General features: G+C 41.4%; 1 protein-coding gene across 1 annotated transcript; it reads left to right on the top strand.

The window, feature by feature from the left end:
- Window positions 1-1,446: 1,446 nt before the first annotated feature.
- On the top strand, window positions 1,447-14,287 carry MEP1B (meprin A subunit beta). The gene is made up of 9 exons (XM_080821930.1): window positions 1,447-1,620; window positions 2,215-2,433; window positions 3,045-3,197; window positions 4,513-4,728; window positions 7,386-7,829; window positions 9,125-9,304; window positions 10,508-10,652; window positions 11,477-11,681; window positions 14,118-14,287. Exons 1-9 carry the CDS (start codon window positions 1,470-1,472, stop codon window positions 14,130-14,132), a joined length of 1,728 nt encoding a protein of 575 aa, XP_080678056.1. The 5' UTR covers window positions 1,447-1,469; the 3' UTR covers window positions 14,133-14,287.
- Window positions 14,288-24,762: the final 10,475 nt, after the last annotated feature.

Raw genomic sequence — 24,762 nt, 5'->3', positions numbered from 1 at the left:
AGGAGCTCATGAACAGTTTCCCCAGGAAACACATTCATTGATGTAGATATAGACTGATATAGATGGTAGTTGATATAGATGATATAGATACAGAACAGACATAGATGAGATGATATAAATACAGATACAGATACTTCACATATAATTTCAGCATATTCATGGACTCTCCCATCTCAAGGTCCTCAAATTAAAAGCTCTACAGTGGGGCTTCAAATACATACTATAATTTTCTCTGATGAAACCTGTGACAGTGAGTGTTCATTTTGGCTGCCTGTGATCCAAGGTATCTATTCTTTGAGATAAGGAAATGTCTTTTTTGTTGTTCTGAAATGTACTCTCTAAAGGTTCCAGAGAAATAAAAATGGGGCAAAATCAGGGAGCTGAAGAGTAATAAAATACTTGCATATGATACATACTTAATTTGTATAGAATACAAAATTTGGTAAAAATAAAACACTACACATTCATGAAGGGACTGACTCATGATATATAACATATTGCACACCATGTTTCCATGGTGAGTCATTCAATGGTGAATAATTTTAATATGTGTGTTTTTTTGTTGGTTTTCTTCCATCAGAAATGAACGCAAAGGGAGTTATCCTTAATGCATTTGAACGCTATCGCCTAAAAACATGCATTGACTTCAAGCCCTGGGCTGGAGAAGCTAACTATATATCAGTATTCAAGGGCAGCGGGTAAGGTGGAGAGTTTGTCTTCTAGGGGTTCAAGTGAGAATGTTGTAGCTGTGACCCGTCGCAGCAATTGCTCTAGGCCCTGACCTTGAGGTGGGTGGGGGGGCTTCCTTGGCTCTTTGCTGTAGAGTAAAAGACAGACTGCATTTAGTGTCTCTAGCTATAAAAATGGCATTTCCATACATGCAACCATATTAAGACTGGGAGGCTGGGATTGCATGCCGTCCATCCCACAAGTCAGGGAACGTCAGCCGTTTGTAGCTTATAACCTCCTTCTTTCCCTCTTCCAGTAAAACACGTGTGTGGGTACCTGTGTGTATGTGTGCACGCATGTGTATTTCAATTTATATTAACCTAACTACCCTTCCTACTTGAGTTAAACGGACAGTGTCTCTTGTCCGAAGCTCAGAAACTCCACGTAGTTGCTACTTCTATAAAACCTTATTAGTGGTCTTTCATATACCAAGGACACTGTGAAAAACTTAGAAATTTCCAGCTCAAGATCAGAACTATTAGGTTGATTGGGGGATGACTTGCTCCTCTGTAACAGTGTCAGAGCCAGATCTCCAAATGTCATCTGGTCTGTAAGGTTTCTCATAGGTCGGCAGGGTTAGGAGAGAAATGCAGTGTCCTGATATATGAGTGGAGGATCTAGGTGGGTAACTGAGTGTCCTGGGCACCGGGGATTCTGGCCTGAGACATCATGAGAACACTCTCTCTCCCTGCCCTGTGAACTCTCCTGTAAGCTGCTGGTCTTCAGTGGGAAACAGGCACATGGGGAAGCAGGAACTCTCCATTGGGGCCAACTGCGACAGAATAGCCACGGTCCAACACGAGTTCCTCCACGCACTGGGATTCTGGCACGAGCAGTCTCGTTCTGACCGGGATGACTATGTCAGGATAATGTGGGACAGAATTCAGTCAGGTACATTTCCTTTGTTTTCTTACATTTTTTTTTCCTGTTAAAAACTGAATTTCCAAGCATGAGCCATCTCCTGCCAACTGTTAATAATGGAAAAAGTGATGTCTTGATGTTTTACTTCTGTAAGCTTTGGAGATCAGATCCGCCTCACTATTTCCACGAAATCATCCCATTTCAAGTTGCAATCCATTGCCCATTAGTGTGATGCTAAGCAGCTAGGTATCTTCTCTAAATGTACTTGCGTACGATATCACTTGCACACATGTTCCAGTGACCAGGAAATTGCTGACTATGTCAGTTCCTTCTGATGACTCCTGTCTGGGCTATCATTCCCAGGTACCTCCCCACCACACCTCTCAAAGTCCTCTAACCTCCATCTCCATCTACGTCAGGTGCCCCCATCCTCCCGTCAGCACCTGCCAATGACTCTGACTGTCTCCACCCCACCTTTGAGAATCTACCTTTCTATTAGAAGTTCTTCGAGTCTTACGCTAAATGCTAACATCCAACCTTGGGCAGTAATGGAAACTTAGAAGAAGGTAAGCTAAATGTTGTGGGCGTCAAGTAATTAAAGATCTTTTCAAATTTATCATTTAGGCAAAGAGCACAATTTTAACACCTACGATGACCAAGTATCAGACTCCTTGAATGTTCCCTATGATTATACCTCGGTAATGCATTACAGCAAGACTGCTTTCCAAAATGGAACAGAGCCAACAATTGTCACAAGGATCTCAGACTTCATGGATGTGATCGGCCAACGAATGGATTTCAGTGACTCTGATCTCTTGAAGTTGAATCGGCTTTATAACTGCAGTACGTGGCAAGTTCTTTGAAATGCCTTCCGTGTTTCTCTGCATGTAGGAAGGATTATGCCCTGCGCCATTTTGCAGAGCATCGCTGGCTTTTCTGAAATGATGGTTTGATAGTTGTTTGATGGTTTATAGTTGAAGTTTGATATTTATAAAAGAAAAAAACCCAAGTCACCCAAATCCCAAATCCACAGCTTGGAAGCCTCATTTTTCTTTTCAGAAGTTCTGGCCTTCAGATCTAAACAGAAATTGTGTCCTATAGTAACGTGCCCCGTGTCGATTTTTTAATGAGGAGATGTCATACAGACAGGATCAAATAATCTGCGCTGCAGTTGAATAATCTGGATATTTAGAGGAAGGTAGACTGAGGTTCCCATACATTAGATAGTTAGAGAAAAATGTCTCAGGGGCAGACAGAGTACTCAGATGAACAGTGTTGATCAGTTCCTTGGTTTTGGAGCTATCAAGAGGTCTTCAACCCCCAGAATGAGTGAAGTCTCATCCTGGTATTTAATGCCATCTTGGCATTCCCAGGACTTCCGTGACAAACTCCGTTTTTATCACTTGGATTATCATGGTGGAGGAGTGTCAATAATTGTTGTTTTGCTTCTGTAGCCACTTCCCTGAGCTTTATGGACTCATGCAATTTTGAACTGGAAAATGTGTGTGGTATGATTCAAAGTTCGGATGATAATGCTGACTGGCAATGGGTGTCCCAGGTTCCCACGGGGCCAGAGAGCGATCACTCCAGCATGGGCCAGTGCAAAGGTAACACGAGGGAGATACTTCTGGATTTTACATTTGGCGGGCCCAGCATTTTCCTTTGCTATGAAAGACTGGGATTTTATCTCTGATTTCTACCAGAATTGTTAATGATAACCCATTCGATTGCTACTAAGGAAAGAGTCCAGTGCCTATAAGGGCATGGTTCATTTCTTTGCCTTTTCTCCTGACTTTTCTCTTCTTTCGGTGAGTCAGAGCTGGGCTCTGTGAGGCCTCTCTCTGTCTGTGCCCACAGCAGAAAGGCACTGTACCTCCTGGAAGGGCTCTTATCTCCAGCATAGCCTGGTGGTGTTCTCAAAGCTCACGAGATACAAGAGACTTCCCAGCGAACAGCACAGGGCTGTGAATTAGTCAGTTTCAGAATTTCAGCTCGTTGTGATCACACGCTCCTATTATAAAAATCCTGAAAATGAAGAGACAAAGTATAATTTGATTTTATTCAGATGAGTATACTTTTCCATCATGATTTTGTTTTAAATTAAACAGTCATTTATTTGGCTACAAGTAGTTCATTTTTATTTATTTGCTCATTCCTGGCAACAAAGATATAAGACTAGACTTTAGAACTCAGGGTCATTGCATGAGAGCTCAGCTGGTCTAGGCAGTGGTTGGGGTCCCTAACAGTAATGAGTGCTTTTCCTTTTATTTTCCTTTTTTGGAGGGGTTGGGGGGGCTGGAAGGCAGATGTTAAGGGTACAGACTTACAATGAGTAGTAGGAAAGCCCTGGAGATCTAACGCCCTGTATATACAGCAATACTGTATTCTAATCACTAAACTTATTGAGAGACTAGAACTTAATTATTCCAACCACAAAAAAAGAAATGACAATTATGTGACATGTTGAGAAGTTACTAATTATTGCTACGGCGACAATCATATTACAGTATATAAATGTATCGAATTAGCATGTTGTACATGTTAGATTTACACAATGCTCTATGTCAAATACATGTCAATAAAAATACCCTTTTGTTATAAATGCAAATTTGGATAGTGGATAGTGGTCCTCCATAGGCCAGAAGGAAGGAGGAAGGAGAGGAGGGAGGGAGAAGATGAGAGAGAGAGACAGAGAGAGACGAGACCAAGAAGGTGATGCTTTTTTCTGATTTTGGAAAGCTATAGGAAGGAAAACATGGACTAAGTTCTCTTTTATCAACTGCCTACTCGTGGACCTGTATTTAAATGCCCAGCACAGTGCTCTGCACACAGTGGGTACTAAGTAGAACTCAAGAGCCTGCAAGACACGCCTGCCTGTGTCTCGTATCTGCTTTGTCAATTCTGCTTTTGTTTTCTGAACAGGTTCTGGATTCTTCATGCATTTCAACAGTAGCTCTGTAAGCGTGGGGGCCACAGCCATGCTGGAAAGTCGAATATTCTACCCTAAAAGAGGATTTCAGTGCTTGCAGTTTTATTTATACAACAGTGGAAGTGAAAACGACCAGCTGAATATCTACACCAGGGAGTATTCTGCCGATGATGTGACTGGTACTTTGACGCTTGTGAAAGAAATAAAAGGTACAATGTCAACGTTCTTATTGTCTCGGTTCAGAGTGAGGTCATCTTAACTCTTTCAGTCTGTGGCCCTGAGGAGGTCTGTTCTTGGCAAGTAATAAAAATATGAGAGAGGGGTGCCTGGGTGATGTAAGTCATTTGAGGATCTGGCTCTTGGTTTTTGGCTCAGGTTGTGGTCTCATGGGTCATGGGATCAAGGCCCACATTAGGCTCCACACACAGTGGGGAGTCTGCTTGAGATTCTCTCTCTAGCCATCCCTCCACTCGCTCTCTCTCAAATAAATTAAAAAAAAATCTTAAAAAAAAAAACAAGGAATGGAGTTCCTTCAAAAAGTTGAAAATAGAGGTACCCTATGATCCCCCAATCTCATTACTGGATATTTACCCTAAAGATACAAATGTAAGTGATCCAAAGGGGCATGTGCCCCAAATGTTTATAGCAGCAATGTCCACAACAGCCAAACTATGGAAAGAACCTAGATGTCCATCAACAGATGAGTGGATAAAGAAGATGTGGTATATATATATACACAATGGAATACCATGTAGCCATCAAAAACCAAAATCTTGCCATTTGCAATGACATGGATGGAACTAGAGGGTATTATACTGAGCGAAATAAGTCAATCAGAGAAAGACAATTATCATATGATTTCTCTGATATGAGGAATTTGAGAGGCAGGGAGGATGTTCGTTGGGGGAAGGGGGGCAAAATGAAACAAGATGGGACTGGGGAGGGAGACAAACCGTAAGAGACTCTTAATCTCAGGAAACAAACAGAGGGTTGCTGGGGCGTGGGAGGGTAGAAATGGAGTGGCTGGGTGATGGACATTGAGGAGGGTATGTGCTATGGTGAGTGCTGTGAATTGTCTAAGACTGATGAATCACAGACCTGTACCCTAAAATAAATAATGCATTATATGTTAATAAAAAAATAAATAAATATAAGGAAAGCTAGTTTAGGCAAAATGGGAAGTTACTGGTTCAATGTAAGACTGTGGGATGGATGAAGGAGGAACTGGCCTCAGGCAGGGCTGGACCTATCCCTGAACATGGTCAGGGACCTCTCTTGTTATCTCAGATGGGTTTTGTCCACAGAACTGGGGCTTTGGATATTTCACTTCCCAGCTTCCATATTATCAAATGTGCCATCAAACTGGAAAAAGGACTCTTCTGCTAATTTCTAGTTTAAAAAAAAAAATCCCAGTGTAGAATTATAATTGTTACGATTTGGGTTAAGTGCAACTTCTGGAGCAATTCCTGAGTGGAGGGAGGGCAACACTCCATTCCAATCTTGTGTCCAAGAGGTGGGTCATAGCTGACCAGCTATGAAAGCAGGTGGTTTAAGAAATTTCCCTGCTGCCTGTAACTGTCTGCTCCGCATATCAACCACTTGTTTTGACCGAATTGTGAAAACCTATTATAAAATCAGTCTACATTATGCTATATGTCATACCATTTTCCTCCCATAAACAGTAGCACAAAAGGTACTTCAGAAGCTTCCTTAGGAGTCCAGATTTTATTTTATTTTATTTATTTATTTTAAGATTTTATTTATTTATTTGACAGACAGAGGTCACAAGCAGGCAGAGAAGCAGGCAGAGAGATGGGGGGAAGCAGGCTCCCTGTCGAGCAGAGAGCCCTATGTGGGGCTCAATCCCAGGACCCTGGGATCATGACCTGAGCCGAAGGCAGAGGCTTTAACCCACTGAGCCACCCAGGCGCCCCAGGAATCCAGATTTTAAATAGAGAGTGCTGATCGTAATGAAGCGGAAGCTTTCATGAAAGAGTTTTGTTCAGTCTAGAGTCTACCCACGGATACTAGTATTTTCTGTAATTTGTATATTTCTAATTTCTTCTCACATAATTGTGTTTCACATTAAGTGCTGATATATTAAAGTTTTAAGTCATTGTGCTAACTACTAGCTCGACATGAATTCCTGTTCTCTACCTAGGGGATTCTGAACTTTTTTTAAAAAAATATATTGCTTCTTATTTGGGTATGTGATAGAAGAAGGTAAGACAAGATAGCATAGCCTGGGCTGCTAGCTAGGGGAGGGGATGATGGTGACGGGGCAAGTGTAGGATGGGGAGAAAGATGATGGTATCAAGTATTAGATAACATATTTATAACATTGAGTCACTAGTAAATGATCTAAGGAGTAAATGGTAAATGTGGGTCTTCTGGGGTTTGGTGGATTCCTGTTTAATACTACCAAAATGTTGACTGAAAATTTTGCATTGTGAAGGAAGTATTTCAATTCAACTATAAATGAGGGTTTGGCTGAGTCTCATAGGAATCCTGGGTAGAAGCACAGATATTGGCTTTAGCTAACATGGAATGGGGGGTAACTCATTTATAGGGCATGGAGTATTCTTAAGTTAGATGTGGTTGTTTGGTCACCCGTTGCTGGGAAAGGGTGACCTCTCTGAGAAACAAATAGATAAGCATCCAGATAATCCAGAGAGCAGCTGGACAGCACAGAACTCCCTGGAAGGGAAGGGCCTGAGCTGGAGAGGAGAGCAGATCACACCGCACACTATAGGCGTCAATAGCTCAAGGGTGATCATTTGTCTTATTATGAAGGTTAAAAAGCCTAATGTTGATTTGCACAGGATTCTCAGTCCTTTGCTTTGAAATAATAATGTCTCTTTTGCAGAGATACCCAAGGGGAGCTGGCAGCTTCACCATGTAACACTGAAAGTGACCAACAAATTCAGAGTGGTGTTTGGAGGGGTCAGAGGCGCTGGTGCATCATTGGGTGGCCTGTCTCTTGATGACATCAATCTTTCGGAAACACAGTGCCCTCATCATATCTGGCATATAAAGAATTTCACACAGTTTATTGGCAGCTCAAGTGGAACTCTCTATAGCCCTCCATTTTATTCTTCTAAAGGTTATGCCTTTCAGATTCACTTGAATCTAAACCACTCAACTAATGCAGGAATATATTTTCACTTGATTTCTGGAGCCAATGATGATCAATTACAATGGCCGTGTCCTTGGCAACAAGCCACGATGACACTCTTGGATCAAAATCCTGACATTCGACAGCGTATGTCCAATCAGCGGAGTGTAACTACAGACCCATCTATGACCACCGGTTTGTGACTCATTTTCTTTATTGCTAATACATGATCACTGCTTTAGGAGGGACAGACGATTTGGGAATGAGAGACTGCATGGTCAGGTACCTAGGGAGTATTGAACCCCAAATTTTAGGAACAGAAGATATTGAGGGGAAGGGCTTCAGCAATTGTGAGCAGAGTCCCCTAGGCAGGACACTGTCAGGAATGCGAGTTGAGAATGTCTCTGAAAATTAGAGAAGACACTGACATTATTCCTGCACAATTCAGCTCTTATAGAAGGGGATGGTTCCTGATGAGAAGGAAAACGTTGAGTAGGTGCTCTGGAGTGTTGGGAAGGTTCTGAGAAGAGATTATAACTTCTTACTAAAAAGTTCTGGAGGACTTGCCAATGGTGACATCATTCCTTATCTTCCCAGTCTCAAAAACGAACAGCTCCTCCCCCCAAAATGATCACATTTCTAATTTTAGTAATCCTTTGTCCTCTGGGAACCTAATAGAAAATGAAATTATGGCAAGGTGAATATTATTGCCAAATTTGAATTCTATATATGAAAAAAATGGACCTAAGTGACACAGGAAAAGAGAAACCACTAATCTGATAGAAAAAAAAAATATTCACAAGCAGGATTGTAGGGACTTGATGCTCAGAATTTCTTCACTTTTTTCTCCCAAACATATTTCCCTGAATGACATTGAAAATGGCTCAAAGTTGGGTGTGTCATCACCTTTCCCCAAATGCAGTGCTTTTGTCTTCTTTTCCTGAAGGGCTTTGCTCTGGTAGGTGAATAATTCAGCTTATGAGATGAACTGTTTTATGTTAGTATTAAAAACTCTCTCAGGCACCTGGCTGACTCAGACGATAGAGCATGTGACTCTTGATCTTGTGGTCGTAAGTTCGATCCCCATATTATAGAGATTACTTAAAAAAAAAAAGTCTCAGAAACATATTGATTTAACTTAGTTTAAAGGACTATGTATGACTCAAGGTCACTAAGGAATGATTTTAATGGGCAGGGGAGTTTCTACACCGGCCAGTGAGTATGGGTGTGATAGCCTACCTAGGAAACGTTTGGTATGTCTCCACACAAATTCCAGAATGTGGTCTCCCCTGCCAGGCGATCTCATTTTCTTTAGGACAGTATAAATGAACAAGCTTCAGTGACTTGCCAGGGAATACATCACAGGTCAATAGCATCATTTAATTATTTTGAGCTCTATCCTAATTGTGTTTCACATTGCCTATTCTTTCCTACCACCAAAAGCTATGATGATGCTAAACACAATCCATTAATACAAATTGCTTTTTCAGATAATGGAAACTATTTTTGGGACAGGCCTTCCAAAGTGGGAGCAGTGGCTTTTTTCCCTAATGGAACTCAGTTTAGAAGAGGTCGAGGCTATGGAACCAGCGCCTTTATAACCCACAAGAGGCTGAAAAGTAGAGATTTTATAAAAGGAGATGATGTTTATATTCTACTGACAGTGGAAGGTATGTCAGTAAAAATAGGTGTATATAAGCTATTTTTGTTGTTGTCGTGGCCATTATTTACTGTGTTCTTCCGGGTTCCATTTTTAGGTATGGGGCAAATGGGCATTAGCGGGATTTTTTTTTTTTGTATGAATTATTAACAATATGAAAATAACTTAAATGAAAACAGTGACCATTCCAGGATAAATAACTTAATTACCACCACACGGAGCCATGGACAATTTATGCCAGAAATCTTTAGAAACAAGTGAAAGTATAGCTATCATACCATAAAATTACACTCTGTGGTTCCAGAAATAGGAAAATCAGACAAGCACATGAAATTAAACTGGAAATGAATTGTCTTTATTGTGTTTTTTGAATACATATATATACACATATATGTATATGTGAGCACACAAGCATGTGAGCACATGTGAGCACACAAGCATGCATGTATATTTTTTATGTGTCCTATATAAGCACACACACATATATTTTGTCAGTAGTAGTATTAATCTATTGTCTTTTAAAATTTCTTACCCATGGCAGCTGATAAATACATTTTCCAGGAATACTGGTAGTTTCCATGTTTTAGGTGGCACCATTGTAACTCATTTACTATTAAAGACCCACTTCCATCTCAGTAAATCAGCATCTTGTTTGTGATGAAAGGTGGTGCAATTAAAACCCATGAAATTTTTATGTCAATGTCAATTAGAGGAAATCTAGACGATATTTCTTGGAAAAAGGTATTCAAGAATAACTGTGTCAAGGGATAGATCATCTTCTGTACGAGAGGAGAAGTCCCATGTTCATCAATTCAGTTCAACCTGGTTGGAGGAGAAGCAGCAGATGCACTGCAAAGAGTAGAGCCCTGGTTGTTTGGGGGGATCCAGTGGCTTGTGTCGAATATCCCCCGGCCTGCTCCCTCCAGCGAGAGACCTGTGACCTTGGGCAAATCCATCAACCAACTTGCACTGCTGTCCCTCGAGGGTGGGTTTTCAGGGGTTGGGCTCTCTGTAGCTCGGGCAAGCCCAGGCCCAGGCAAGCGTGGAGTTCAGGTGACAGCCCCGTGGGCTGGCCCAGCTTCCATTTGCATTCAGATTTTGACTTATTAATTATTTTACTGCCTGTGAAACCTAAGCATCTATTTTGAAACTTAAAGACCAAATGCTAAAGTCAAACTGATTTCCATCCATACGCTCCCTCTGCCCTCCTTAGACATTTCCCACCTTAATTCTACACAAGTTCAGCCAAGCCCACCAAGCCCGCCAAGCCAGACCACTGTCATCAATGACCTTTGCATGAACTTCAAATGTGAGAACAATGGCATCTGCATTGTCCAGAATGGGAAAGCCGAGTGCAGGTAAGGGGTCACTTGGATGAGATCTCCCCGTTCTCTTGTTAGAAATTTTATTCTTTCCGTATTGTAGTGTCAAACACTGATCTCATACATGAATGGTCTGTTGGTTCTCATCTCAAAGCCGTTCATGGGATATTTATTTTTTGCTCTCCATTTGGGACTTTGGGTAGCCAGAAGAATGGTAAAATTATTTATGAAGAAGTAGTACATTATGTTGTAATTGCTTGAAAAAGTCCTCATGAGATATATGTCTTTTGAAGTCCTCGCAACAGTCTGATGTGGCGAAGTGGGACTGTCCTTGTTTTCTAGATGGAGATAGTCCTCTGTCATTCTGGGATGAGCTTGGCCAAGGGGTACAGGGGGGATGTGGAGACACTGACACATGAGAACTTAATTTTCTCCATTATCTACATCACCTTCCTTTCCCACCTTAGGGCCACTGTTTTGAGCAGTAATCCCATTTCTTTTTTTTTTTTTTTTTTAAAGATTTATTTATTTATTTGTCAGAGAGAGAGAGAGAGAGAGGAGTGAGAGTGAGCACAAGCAGACAGAGTGGCAGGCAGAGGGAGAAGCAGGTTCCCTGCCGAGCAAGGAGCCCGATGTGGGACTCGATCCCAGGACGCTGGGATCATGACCTGAGCTGAAGGCAGCTGCCCAACCAACTGAGCCACCCAGGCGTCCCAAGTAATCCCATTTCTTTTCCACTGGCCTTGCTTGGTCTCCTGGAGCTGGTCTAATCATTCCCATCTGGTTGAGTTCCATATATCAGTGACCTGAATGTTGACTGAAATATCAATTCATAACTCTGGTCACATTCCAATGTGCAGGTGTCTGTCAGGGAAAGACTGGTGGTACATGGGGGAGAGGTGTGAGAGGAGAGGCTCCACCCGGGACACCATCGTCATTGCTGCATCTTCCACCGCCGCTATGTTTGCCCTGATGCTGATAGTCACTCTTGTCACTGTCTATTGCATCAGAAAGAAATATCAAAGAAGGACAAGTTCAAATACGACAGATTTATCTCTGGAAAATGTAAGTCGAGTCTCATATTTGGCGATTCAAATCCTATTGATGAAATCATATGAAGAGAAATTAGGACTTTCTTATATGCTTAAAAAAGAACTTCTTTATTTTCTATGCTGGATAACAGCTTTGAAACCATGAGTTCCTGTTACCTTCATGAAAGGTCAACAGTTATTTATTTTTTTTAAAGATTATATTTATTTATTTGACAGACAGAGATCACAAGTAGGCAGAGAGGCAGGCAGAGAGAGAGAGAGAGAGAGAGGGAAGCAGGCTCCCCACTGAGCAGAGAGCCTGATGTGGGGACCCTGAGATGGTGACCTGAGTGGAAGGCAGAGGCTTTAACCCACTGAGCCACCCAGGCGCCCAGGTCAATAGTTCTTAAATTGGAGTCCATGAGGGCTTTTGGGAAGGAGTTCATATCCTCCTGGAATTATATCCAAAATTGTGTATGGTTGTACACTTTTTCTAGGATGAGGGTCTGTGACCTTTCTGAAGGGCAAAAGAGATTTTGCCTCTAACCCCAACCTTCCTGATAGAGGGGACAGGTGAACTGTAAGAATTTTTGCTCTAAAGGTCTTTTGGGGGTGATTCAGCTCAGTATTGTAGGAAGGGGGTGCCGGCCTGTTTGAGGCTTTTCCATTAACAAAGGTTCCAATCCATTGGGCTCCATGTGCAGTAACTAACTCTAAGGCAAGATTTTCAAGTAGAGGGTTTAAAGTCTTGTCTCAGAAGGTCTCTAAAATGGCAATAGATTCTTGAAACCACCTTGTTTGAGATTGGCTTCCCCAGAGAGAGTGCTCCTGGGAGAACAGAGTAACGGAGTACGGGAAGATGGACAGGGCAGAGGGTGAGGGTACACGGAACATGGGGATGGGGTTGCAGCTGAGGCCTTGGCCCTGCTACAGAGCTGGGATACTGTCCAGAATTTAGACAAAGCCAATGTACAACCAGCATCATAGCCATTGGATTGCGGTTGCCCTCTGGGAGGGAGTAGAGAATTGGGTGAGGAAGGGCCCCTCGTGGCAAGGGCATGTCCGGCAAGAAAGCCTTTATTTTGAAGGGCAGGACTAAGCAGTGCACCCCAGCACCCACTACATGTGCAGGAGTAGAGCACACAGACTCCTCGTCTCACACACGAAAGAGCCCAAGGAAAATGGCATCAAATCTGAACATTGTTTAAAAGTGAAGCTATAAAATTCTTCCAGGTCTATTTCATTCAAAACAGAGTCTCTGAAAACTACCCACAAAGCTAAAGAAAAAATGTGCCCAATGAGGGTATCTCTGAAACTAGAAATACTTCAGTGAACTAAATCAAGAGCATATTTTCTGAAGAAAAATGGCAATTTAAGACATACTATATTTTACAACTCTAATTTTTTGAAGTGGACAAACTGGTATTGAGGCACTAAATTTGTTTGTGAAGTTAGTCAGAAGATGGACAATGATAACGAGCAGAAAGCAAATTTGCATACACTGCTGTTGCATTTCTTCAACAACAGGAAGTATTTACAGCTAAATACTAAATACAAAGTATTTAGTATTTATTTACAGGTAAATACTAAATACTAAATACAAAGCACGGCTATTACTTCTCAAGCTTATTAGAAAAGTACTTAAAATGTATATAGGTGTTTTGTTGTGTTTGTTTCAAACAAACAAACAAACAAACAAACAAGTATTTCTGGTGTGCTTTATGACTCAAAGTAAAAAGGACAGACCAGCCAATGGTCTGGTAAGCCAACCTGATAAAAGTCATACCTCAAGCACGGTGCCCTGGGCCAAGAGGGGTGCACTTGAGGGTTGGAGTAGTGGTTAGGGAAGAGAGGACACATTAGTGAATAGACAGGACTGCCAGGTTATTCTTCTGGAAACTGGAAAATATACACGCTATTAAAAGGGCTGACTTATGAAGCAAATGTTGGAAGGAGTTAAAGAAAATGATAAAGAGAAGAGAGAGAAAGAAGGAAGTTAAATCAAGGAAGAGAATAATTATTAGCGTATCAGGGACAGGGTAGGGCCTTTAAGTAACACAACACACACACACACACACACACACGCGCGCGCGCGCGCGCACACACACCCCTAACCGCCATATTCCCAAGGGCAAGAAATCAATTTACATGTCCTCCAGTCTAAACATTTCTACAGTTAATTCACTGAGAGCAGCATCTCCAGATCTACTTTAGGTCTCAAATCAGAATGCCTTTCCTTCTGAGGCTGCAGTGTGTGCTCATCGTGATGGTGTAGCCTCTGAATTAGGCCAGCCAGACAGGCCAGGGCATCTTCGTGGAGACCCGGCTGGGACAGCCCAGCAGCAGGCAGGGATGCCAGGAGCCTGTTGATGGCACTTCATTTAAAAATGAGACTGCTTCACTGTGATTCATTGAAATGACAGTCTTTAAATTTAGAAATTAAATCATCAATTGTTCTTTCCCCTTTTAGCAACATGCATTTTGAAGATCAACTCAACGACATGGCCAGCAAATGAAATTAAAAAGGATTCTTCATCATGGATTTCACCTAGAATCTAGTCCAACTTCCTTGTTCTTCTATAAATGGATCTTCTCTGTAAAGAGCTGGATATACTATAAATCATTTTTTGGTGAAAGTCTAATTGCTGAACTGTTTGTGTTTTTGCTTTTAAAAGAAGGGAAGCAATTCAGGCTCCTGGAGAAGTATAATATCATCTATAAAAGTAGCACAATAACTAGGGATAGCTTTCCAAATTACTGATCCTTCCCTTGGGGGCCAAGGGCAGTGGCCTCACAAGTGATCACCTGGGCACCCACTGGAAACACCCAGTGGAAATGATCTACATGCTGTCTCAGCATTTGCGTGTGGTCCCGTGCCAGTGTAAGGAGGGGTAGTAGGACAGCTCCCTCTCTCTCCGGGAACACGTGCCCCTCTGGCCAAAGCTGGCTACTTTCTTGTTTTCTTCCACAGACTCTTCAGAACATGAGCTGGGTTTAGAATTTGTTTGAACATGCAACTGCAATCAACTAGAAAACTTTTAACTCCCAGAACAGTGCTTCTCCAAGCTCTCAGTCTCAGGAGCCTCCACATTCTTTTTTTTTTTTTTTTTTTTTTAAAGATTTTATTTATTTATTTGACAGACAGAGATCACAAGTAGGCAGAGAGGCAGGCAGAGAGAGAGGCGGAAGCAGGCTCTCTGCTTGAGCAGAGAGCCTGATGTGGGGCTCGATCCCAGAACCCTGGGACCATGACCTGAGCTGAAGGCAGAGGCTTCAACCCACTGAGCCACCCAGGTGCCCCGAGCCTCCACATTCTTAAAAGTGATCGAGGGACCCAAAGAGCTTTTGCTTGTGAATATCACATTTATCAGTACTTATGTTATTAGAAATTCAAACCAGGAAAATGTAAAGCTATGTATTTCTTAATCATTAATAAATGATAAGCCCAATGTTTACATGTTAGTATAAATAATATTTTTAAGAAAAATAACTCTTTTTCAAAAAAATGAAATTTAGATTTGTTTTATAATTTTTTGCATATCCCTACCGTCTGGATTATTAGAAAACAGTTGAATTCTCCCATATGTGTCCGCATTCGTGTGTTGTGATACAGATACAATTTTTATTGAAGGATACAAAGCAAATCTAGCCTCACACAGGTATGTAATTGGAAATGAGAGGTGTATTTAAATAGCTTTTCAGGTAATTTTGGATAGTCTTTTTGAATACTTTGTTTAAAGTTGACAAATGGTAATTTCTTAAAGTTTAGCTGCAACTGCAATCTGAGACAGTATCAACAAACTTTTGTATTCCGTCTAGGATCAGAATGGATCTTTCATCTATGCATGATTTTGTAATATTGTGTATTGGTCATTTAGAAAATACCTTACTGGTTCACTGAGTTATGCCTCGCTTACAGCTTGTGGCACATTTATTATACCGTATCAAAATATGACGTTAGTTAATATCACTACTGATCTTATAAAAAAAAGTCTTTAAGTCTTGGGAAGTTGATACTCATGGTGGCAAAAGCAAATTTTCTAAAATTTGGATTTTTGCTTGAAAACTTAAATCTTATCATTGGCAACAAATACTGTCTTCCTTGTAGTGATAGGCTCACTTCAGCCAATTTTTTAATTCAAATTTTATTTAAGATAATTATCAATTCACATGTAGTTATTAAAAAAATAAAGATAAAAACAACAGAGAGAGATCCCTGTACCCTTCTCGAAGTTTCTCTCAATGGGAACATCTCGCAGTGCTATGGTACAATGTCACAGCCAGATTATCAACAGTGTTACAATCAAAACACAGAACATTTTCATTACCACAAGGATCCCTCAAGTTGCCTTCAAATAACCAGTCCATTTGCCTATTGTTCACACCTGCTGTTTAATGCCCGGTGACCATTAATCTGTTCTCCATCTCTGTCATTTTGTCATTTAAAAAAAATGTTACATGAAGAGAATCACGCACTATAGAACATTTGGGCATAGCCTTTTTTTTTTTTTTTTTAAATTTAAACTCAGCATAATTCTCTTAGAGTCCTCCAGATTGTATATACACTAGTTTGTTCATCTTATTGCCTAGTACTTTTCCTGGTATGCATTCACCACAGTGTTACCATTCATTGTTGAAGGACATTTGGGTTGTTTCCAGTTTGGGGCTATTACAAATAAAGCTGCTGTAAACATTCATGGACAGGTTTTACAGACACATAAGTCTTCATTTCTCTGGGATACACGCCCAGAATAGCAATTGCTGGGTCATATGGTAATTGCATGTTTAGTTTTTTAAGACACTGCCAAAGTGATTTGCAGAGGGGCTGTCCTCTTTTACATTTCCGGCAGCAGCATATGAGTAATCCAGTTTCTCTGCATATCTACCACCTTTTTGTGTTTCAGTGTCTTTTTTTAAAATAGGCTATTCCTTTAGAGTACTTTTAGATTCACAGCAAAGCTGAGCAGAAAGTACAGAGTTCCCATATGCCCCTTCCCCCCAACACACCCACAGCCTCTCCCACTGTCTGCATCAGCAGAGTGGTAAATTCATTGTTGTCAGTACTTTCCATTAGGATTCACTGTTGGTGTGGTATAGTCTATGGGTTTGCACAGATGGATAGTAACATGGATTCACTGATTATAATATCTTACAGAATAGTTTCACCACCTGAACAATGCTTCTGTGTTCTGTCTACTCATCTTCTCTTCACTTAACTCCTGACCACCATTCATCTTTTTACTGCCTCCGGAGTTTTGCCTTTTCCAGAATGTCATTGAGTTGGAATCATACAGTGTGCAGCCTTTCCAGATTGGTTTCTTTCACTTGTCACTATTTTTATTTTAGCCATTCTGAGAAGTGTGTAGTGATCTCCCATTGTGGTTTTAATTTGCAGTTCCCTAATGACTAATGATATTGAACATCTATCTTTATCCATCTATCCATTTATCTGTAGTGTTTCTGTGTGCATCTCTTTGTGTAGCTTTTATAGTCCCTACTCTGGGTATTGCAATTTTAATATATAAAGGTATATAGATATATATGGTTATAATTATATATTAAATATAACATAATGCATATGTTATATATAATATATACTTATTTATATATAAATATGTATACCTAGCTATACAGAAATGTAATATATAAATTCTATTATATATTATTATATAAATTATGTATAAGTATATATAAATGTAACATATATAATTTGTACTTTTAAAATTTATTTATATACAAAAAAGATGTATACTCAATGGTTAAGCTTTCATAAAGTTAATAATGTCTACTGCTTCATTAGGGACATTCTTAAGTAAAACGGGCTTTAAAATTCTGTATTTATTTACTATGAATTTCTGTATTTATTTACTATGAATGTACAACAGTGAAAATTACAATGACTTCCAGTGACAGTCTGGTACGGCTGTCTTGATTTGTGTTAAGATACCCCAGTTTTACCCATGATTACTTTTTGCCCCTAATTTTTTTATTGTGGTAAATTTATAAACTAGGGCACCTGGGTGGCTCAGTTGGTTAAGCCTCTGCCTTTGGCCCAGGTCATGATCCCAAGGTCCTGGGGTTGAGTACTGCATCAGACTCCAGAAGTCTACTTCTCCCTTTCCCTCTGCCCTCTACCTTCCTGTGCTCCCTCTCTCTCTCTCTCTCTCTTTTTCAAATAAATAAATGAAATCTTTTAGGGGCGCCTGGGTGGCTCAGTGGGTTGAGCCTCTGCCTTCGGCTCAGGTCATGATCTCAGGGTCCTGGGATCGAGCCCCGCATCTAGCCCCGCATCGGGCTCTCTGCTCGGCAGGGAGCCTGCTTCCCCCTCTCTCTCTGCCTGCCTCTCCGCCTACTTGTGACCTCTCTCTGCCAAATAAATAAAATCCTTTAAAATAAATAAATAAATAAATGAAATCTTTTAAAAAATAAAAAATAAATATAGGGTCTCCTGGGTGGTCTGACTCTTGGTTTTAGGCATCTGACTTTTAGTTTTGGCTCTGGTTGTGATATCAGGGTCATGAGACGGAGCCCTGAGTTGAGTCAAGCTCTGGGCTCAGTGGGGAGACTGCTTGAGAGTCTCTCTCCCTCTGCCCTTCCCCTCATCTCTCTCTCTAAAATAAATAAATAAATCTTGAAAAAAACATAGAATTTTTTAAAAAACTATAAAATTCACCATTTAACCATTTTAAAGTGACACTTAGTACATTTAAAATGTTATACAATCACCACCACTCTCTAGTTCCAGAACATTCTCATTACCCCCAGAAGAAAATTATCCACTAAGCAGTTATTCTCCCTCTTCCCCCCAAGTGCCTGGCAACCACTCATCTGCTTTCTGTCTTTATGGATTTGCCTAGTCTGGACATTTTGTACAAATGGAATCATACAATATGTGACCTTTGTGTCTGGCTTCTTTCACTTAATATAAGATGTTCAAGGTTTGACTGTGGTCTTTAGAATTGTCCATCCTTCCTTTTTACAGCTGAATAACATTCCATTGTATGAATATACCACACTTTTTATCCATTCATCAATCAGCTGTTGGGCATTTGGGTTGTTTCTTCCTTTAAGCTATTGTGAATAATGCTGCTACAAACATTTGTGCACAAGTTTTTGTTTGAACATCCATTTAAAAATTTTTTTTAAGTAATCTCTTAAGTAATTAAGTAAGTAATCTCTCTGTCCAGTGTGGGGCTCAAACTTATGACCCTGAGATCAAGAGTTGCACGCTCTACAAACTGAGTCAACCAGGTGCCCCTGAACATCTATTTTTAATTCTTTTGGGAACATATCTAGGAGTAGCACTGGTGAGTCATATGGCAATTTTATGTTTAACTTTTTGAGGAATTATCATATGCTTTCCATGATAGGTACACCATTTTACATTCCCACCAGCAATGTGTGAGGGGTCCAATTTCTTTACATCCTCACCAGATTTGTTATTTTCCATTTTTGTTGTTTCTTTTTTTAAAAGTCATCTTTACACCTAAGGTGGGGCTTGAACTCATGATTGCTGAGATCAAGAGTCGGATGCTCTACAGACTGAGAGAGCCAGATGCCCCTATTTTCCATTTTAAAAAATTATAACAATTCTAGTGGGTGTAAGGTGGTGTCTCATTATAGACTCACAAATACTTTTGTCCCAGAAGTTCAAATGTCACCATAGAAGAGGCAAATAACATTTAGTATTAATATGACAATATTTTTATCTCCATGACCCCATGAAAGGATTTGGGAGGTTGACAGGGGTTGGCGAGCCACCCTTTAAGAATAGCTGCATAAGGAGCGCCTGGGTGGCTCAGTGGGTTAAAGCCTCTGCCTTTTGCTCAGGTCAAGATCCCAGGATCCTGGGATCGAGCCCCGTATCGGGCTCTCTGCTTGGCGGGGAGCCTGCTTCCTCCTCTCTCTCTGCCTGCCTCTCTGCCTGCTTGTGATCTCTGTCTGTCAAATAAATAAATAAAATCTTAAAAAAAAAAAAAGAATAGCTGCACAAGTGAAATGCAGGGAGTAATGGGAGACTTTCCTTTTCATAGCTAGTGACATTTTATTTATTATTTTATTTATTTTTTTAAACATTGTAGGGGCGCCTGGGTGGCTCAGTGGGTTAAAGCCTCTGCCTTCGGCTCGGGTCATGGTCCCAGGGTCCTGGGATCGAGCCCCACGTTGGGCTCTCTGCTCGGCGGGGAGCCTGCTTCCCCTCCTTTCTCTGCCTGCCTCTCTGCCTACTTGTGATCTCTGTCTGTCAAATAAATAAATAAAAATCTAAAATAAATAAATAAATAAATAAACATTGTATTTATTTATTTGAGAGAGAGTGAGTGAGAAGAAGCAGGAGGAGGGGCAGACAGAGAGGGAGAAGCAGGGAGCCCCACATGGGGCTTGATCCCGGGACTCTGGGATCATGACTAAGCTGAAGGCAGACACTTAACAGACTGAGCCACACAGATGCCCTGATTAGTGGCCTTTTAGGTGATTTTTCTTGGCTGCTTGCCTTTCAGAAGGGGCAAAGTTAGGAGAGTGGTTAAAGACATGAACTTTTGTAAAAGACAGACCTGGATTGGAATCCTGGCTCAGTAAATAGAACTTTCGCGATTTTAGAACACTTTCCCAATATCTCTGAGTGTCAATTTCCTCAGCCATAAAGTACAGACATTTACTACATATGGGAATTTTTATGTCGTTTAACTGTGGTAATTTCGTTTGGTGATAAATTTATGTGGGAAATTGGTGCACAGTGGGCACTCAACAAATAGTAGCTGTGCAAAGTAGGTAGCATTAAAAGTGTGATAAAATTTATTATCTAAACAGGGTAATTTTGAGGGTGAAGAGTGCTGTCAGAAAAGACTACAGATGGGGTGCCGGGGTGGCACAGTTGGTTAAGTATCTGATTCTTGGTTTTGGCTCAGGTCATGATCTCAGGGCCATGGGATCGAGCCCCATGGCAGGCTCCATGCTCCATCAGGAGTCTGCTTGAGATTCTCTCTCTTCTTTTCCCTCTGCCTCTCCCCCAGCTCGCATTCTCTTTCTCTAAAATGAATAAAATTAAAAAAAGAAAAAGAAAGAAATGACTATGAACAGTAGGCTTTCCTTGTCTCAGACAAACCTGGAATAAAAAACTTGTAGGCGGTCCCTTTAGCAACAGAAGAGACAGTGTTCCCCGCATGCTGCTGGGTAAGGATGCAGTTCAGGAGCCGGACTGTCTAGGCTCACATCCCACCCCATACTCGTTGTATGACCCTGCACAGACGACTTCAACTCTCTCTGCCTTAATTTCCCCACCTTTGTACTGAGCAATAACAATACTTTTCTCAGAATGTTGTTGCAACAATTAGACTATCTGATGTATGGGAAGTGCTTTAAGCAGTTCCTGGGACATCACCAGCACTTTGTAAGCAAGAGCTGCTATTGTTAGAAGTGGGAATCCAAAGGGAGGGTAGGAAGAGAGAGGGTAAGAGGCAGGAGGAAGTGTCTTGGAGGATAATGGGTTACTTTCCCTAAACTGGCTGGAGTAGCAAGGGGATTAGTTAAGAGCAGTTTTTTTGTAAGTGTCTAATTAGCAGTTTTGCAGTTGTGTATGTGCCTTTCCTCAAAGTCCATGTTCATGGCAGTTTGTAAAAGTCCTGCTTGAGAAAATTTAGCCCTTTAAGGGTTGATTTTATTGTTGTGTTTTTTTGCATAGACTCTTGACCATTTGTGTTGCAAACTTTACTGGCCTCCCACAGAGTGATTCTTGGCTGATCGATGCTACCAAGTCAGGGGCAAGCTGTGACTGCTTCATAATCAAGGATTCCCAAACTGAGATAGAGATAATTTTTGAGCATTTTGTATTTTTAAAAATACTTTATTTACTTATTAGAAAGAGAGTGTGCACAAGCAGGGGGAATGGCAGGGAGAGGGAGAAGCAGGCTCCCTGCTGAGCAAGGAGCCGGTTGTGGGACTCGATCCGAAGACCCTGGGATCATGACCTGAGTCAAAGGCAGACGCTCAACCAGCTGAACGACCCAGGCATCCCCCATCTTGTATTTTTTATTCTAAGACAAATAGAGGCAATTCTTCCCATTTCTTATATGTGAATATAATCATATTATTCATATGTAGTATATGAATATATCAGAAAAACAAGGGAATAAGCAGGTATATATTCACTTTGGTAAAATGCCATTCATTAATATTGTAGGGGCCCAGGAAGGCTGCCTCAACTTAAAAGTAATGAACACCCAACAGATGCAGAAAAGGCTGTCTGCCTAAATCTACACTGGAAAGGAAAGCCTACAACAGGAACAGAACTATTAACAATGGCCCCCCTCTTACCAAAGAAACTCAGCTGCATAATGGAACAATCTTGTTTTTCCAAATGTCTTCTCTCACCGAGCGCCCCTACCTTTTTCCTTAGCTTCATGTTGCCTCATTGTCTTTGGGATTTAATGTCCATGTGTAATCCTGAACAAACGAAGTCCGCCTCTTAAATTTGATTTTCTCCTGGTAACCTGTCTCATGTCAATGTGATTCTACAACCAACTGGAAAGACCACGGGGCAGAAGAAGTTCTTCCTCCCCAACAATACTGTGTAACTCTAGTAGGTCCAAATTGTATTTAATACACACACACACACACACATACGCACACATTAATTACATATTACATATAATATATTAGATATAATCTATCGTTGGCTACATAAATGCTCATTTCAGATCAACCCAGGAGGCAGAAACAGGCCCGCCGGAGATGGATAGCTCATAAACTTCCGGGACATTAGAGATTAGCAGGATCGGAAGAAGAACGGACTTTCCAATTGGTTAGAGAAAGGAAACTAACATTTTGGGGGTGGCTTTACTCAAGGTTCTGTGTAAGGTGTTTTATATATTTAATTCTCAAAAGAATCCATTGTGATAGGTAATATTATCTGTGAGGGTCACTTTCTGTCAAACAGCCTTGGGCAATGGAATGTAGAAAGGGCCCACAGCGACCACCTGGCAGAACCCAGACAGGCCCATCAGGGGACCCACAGGGAGATTTCCATAGGCCCTAACTTAACAATGGGCTACTCACAACCAGGCACAGTTACCGAAAAAGGGACATTCCGTCGGCCCCACCCACTGCCTGGGGCAGACAGCTTCTCCTCAGGGGTCCTGCCTGCTGCTTCCTTGCAGTTGATTCAGTCAGCTTTTGTCTCTTTTGTTCTGCCTCAGGTGAATTCTTTGCCACCAGCTCCCACCTGTCATCATCCCATACCGGGGCCCTCATATGATCAAGACCCCCCCCCTCATTTTTTTTTTTTTTAGAGTTTAAGTTATTTTTTTTTAAGATTATTTATTTGAGGGAGAGAGAGCAGGGGGGAGGGGCAAGGGAGAGGGAGAAGCAGACTCCCCGCTGAGCAGGGAGCCCAATGTGGGTCATGATCCCAGGTGACCTGAGCTGAAGACAGACGGTGAACTGACTGAGCCAGCCAGGTGCCTGAGATATCCCCATTTAGACACCACATTATCCTTACTTGGCAGAGAAGAAATATCATTTCTAGAATTACGTCACCTGGCCTTCACCTTGTGCTTCCTCCATTCTGTTGGGGGGGGGGGTGGCGCAGGTGGCTGACTGGACCTCAGCAGTGGTCCATGGCACATCTAAACTATCTTTTAAGATCTGTATCTAACAGAGAAACTGCATGGAAATCTTTAAGGGGGTTAACTATCAAGTAGAGCCAAACCAAATCAGCCCTAGAACAAACAGAAAAGAAATTATACTGGGAAGTGTGTAGTGATATAATGATTGGTAATAAGAAATACATATTTGGTATTCCTCTGGTTCCTGCCACAGAGCTCCTAAAACCCCAGAATTTCCTACATGATGAAAGCAGGAAATGTGTCTTTTGCTCTGCTAATGAGATGATCTTGGAAAAATAGGGATAGGCACTGGTTGCCAGGGGAACCAACCAAGATTAGGTAGTTTCAGCCCTATTCTGGTTTCTGGGCATGGTGGGGGTTGAATCAGTCACCGGTGGCCAATGATTTCCTCAGTCATGTTTATGTGATGAAGCCTCCATTCAAACCCAAAAGGACAGGGTTCGGAGAGCTTACAGGCTGGTGAACATGTGGAGGTGGGGGGAGACTGGTGGGTTCAGGGAGCATGGAAGCTCTGGGCTACTTCCCTACACCTCGCTCTATGCATCTCTTCCGTCTGGTTGTTCCTGACTTAAGTTCTTTCATGATAAACTGATAATCTAGTAAGTAAAATGTTTGAGTTCTTTGAGCCACTCTAACAAATTAATCAAACTTCAGGAGGTGGTCGTTGGAACCTCTGATCTATAGCCAGGTAGATAGTGTCAGAATTGAGTTGAATGGTAGGACACCCAGCTGGTATCAGATCATTGCTTGGTGGTGAGGGGACACCCTCCTCATGCCCTACATAGCAAAATTTATTAGCAGAATCAGTAGTTTGGAAGTGTGAGGTAAAACATCTGCCTCGAAATTCGACCGAGACTACAAAGAGGTTCCTCAGACTGAGGAATCTGCTTTACCAAGGAATGTATTTGACTTGCCAGCTCAAGGTTAAGACCTTGGACCTGAGGCCTTTGTCATCTCTGCTTCTCACTGCTCTTGACCTCCTTAAGACTTAAGGCCTGGGTTCCAGGTTCTGAAGTTCAGTAAGCCCTGTTGTCCCAGAGTTGATGACCATCGCTGCTTCTGAAAGAATATCTTGAGATGTTCAAGGGAAGACCCCCCCCCCCTCCAGCCACCCTCATGGACAAAGCACAGACAGGTCTCCCAAAGGCTTAGGAAAAGCATACATGGGCAGGAGCAGGAGGAAGAGGGAGACGGTACAATATTTCTTATCTAATTTTCTTTGAAGTAAGCTTTACGCCCAACATGCCACTTGAACTCAAAATCCTAAGATCAAGAGTCGTACGTTCCACCGACTGAGTCAGCCAGGCGCCCCTCCTTTTTAATTTTTTATGTGATGAGGTTCTTTGCATGTGTTCCAGTAACTACATTAGAATGTCTAAACTGTAAAGAGAAGCTTTTAAAAAAGGAATTTTGCGCATCTTTCATATAACTACCTCAAGTGTGTATAGTCTAGTGTTGAGTTAGTGGGGTTTTTGAAATTTTCCTTTTCTAAGG

Source organism: Martes martes, assembly GCF_963455335.1.
Source record: "Martes martes genome assembly, chromosome: 13".
In the NCBI taxonomy this organism is placed as follows: Eukaryota; Metazoa; Chordata; class Mammalia; order Carnivora; family Mustelidae; genus Martes; species Martes martes.
Note: the sequence above shows the minus strand (reverse complement) of the source record. Positions and strands in the feature narration are given on the sequence as shown.

Excerpts from the sequence above, each read along its gene's own strand:
- MEP1B (XM_080821930.1), top strand. The coding sequence starts at position 1,470 with ATGGGGAAGCAGGAACTCTCCATTGGGGCCAACTGCGACAGAATAGCC. Across the intron at positions 7,830-9,124 it reads AGACCCATCTATGACCACCG|ATAATGGAAACTATTTTTGG; the intron begins GTTTGTGACTCA and ends TTGCTTTTTCAG. Across the intron at positions 9,305-10,507 it reads TATTCTACTGACAGTGGAAG|ACATTTCCCACCTTAATTCT; the intron begins GTATGTCAGTAA and ends TGCCCTCCTTAG.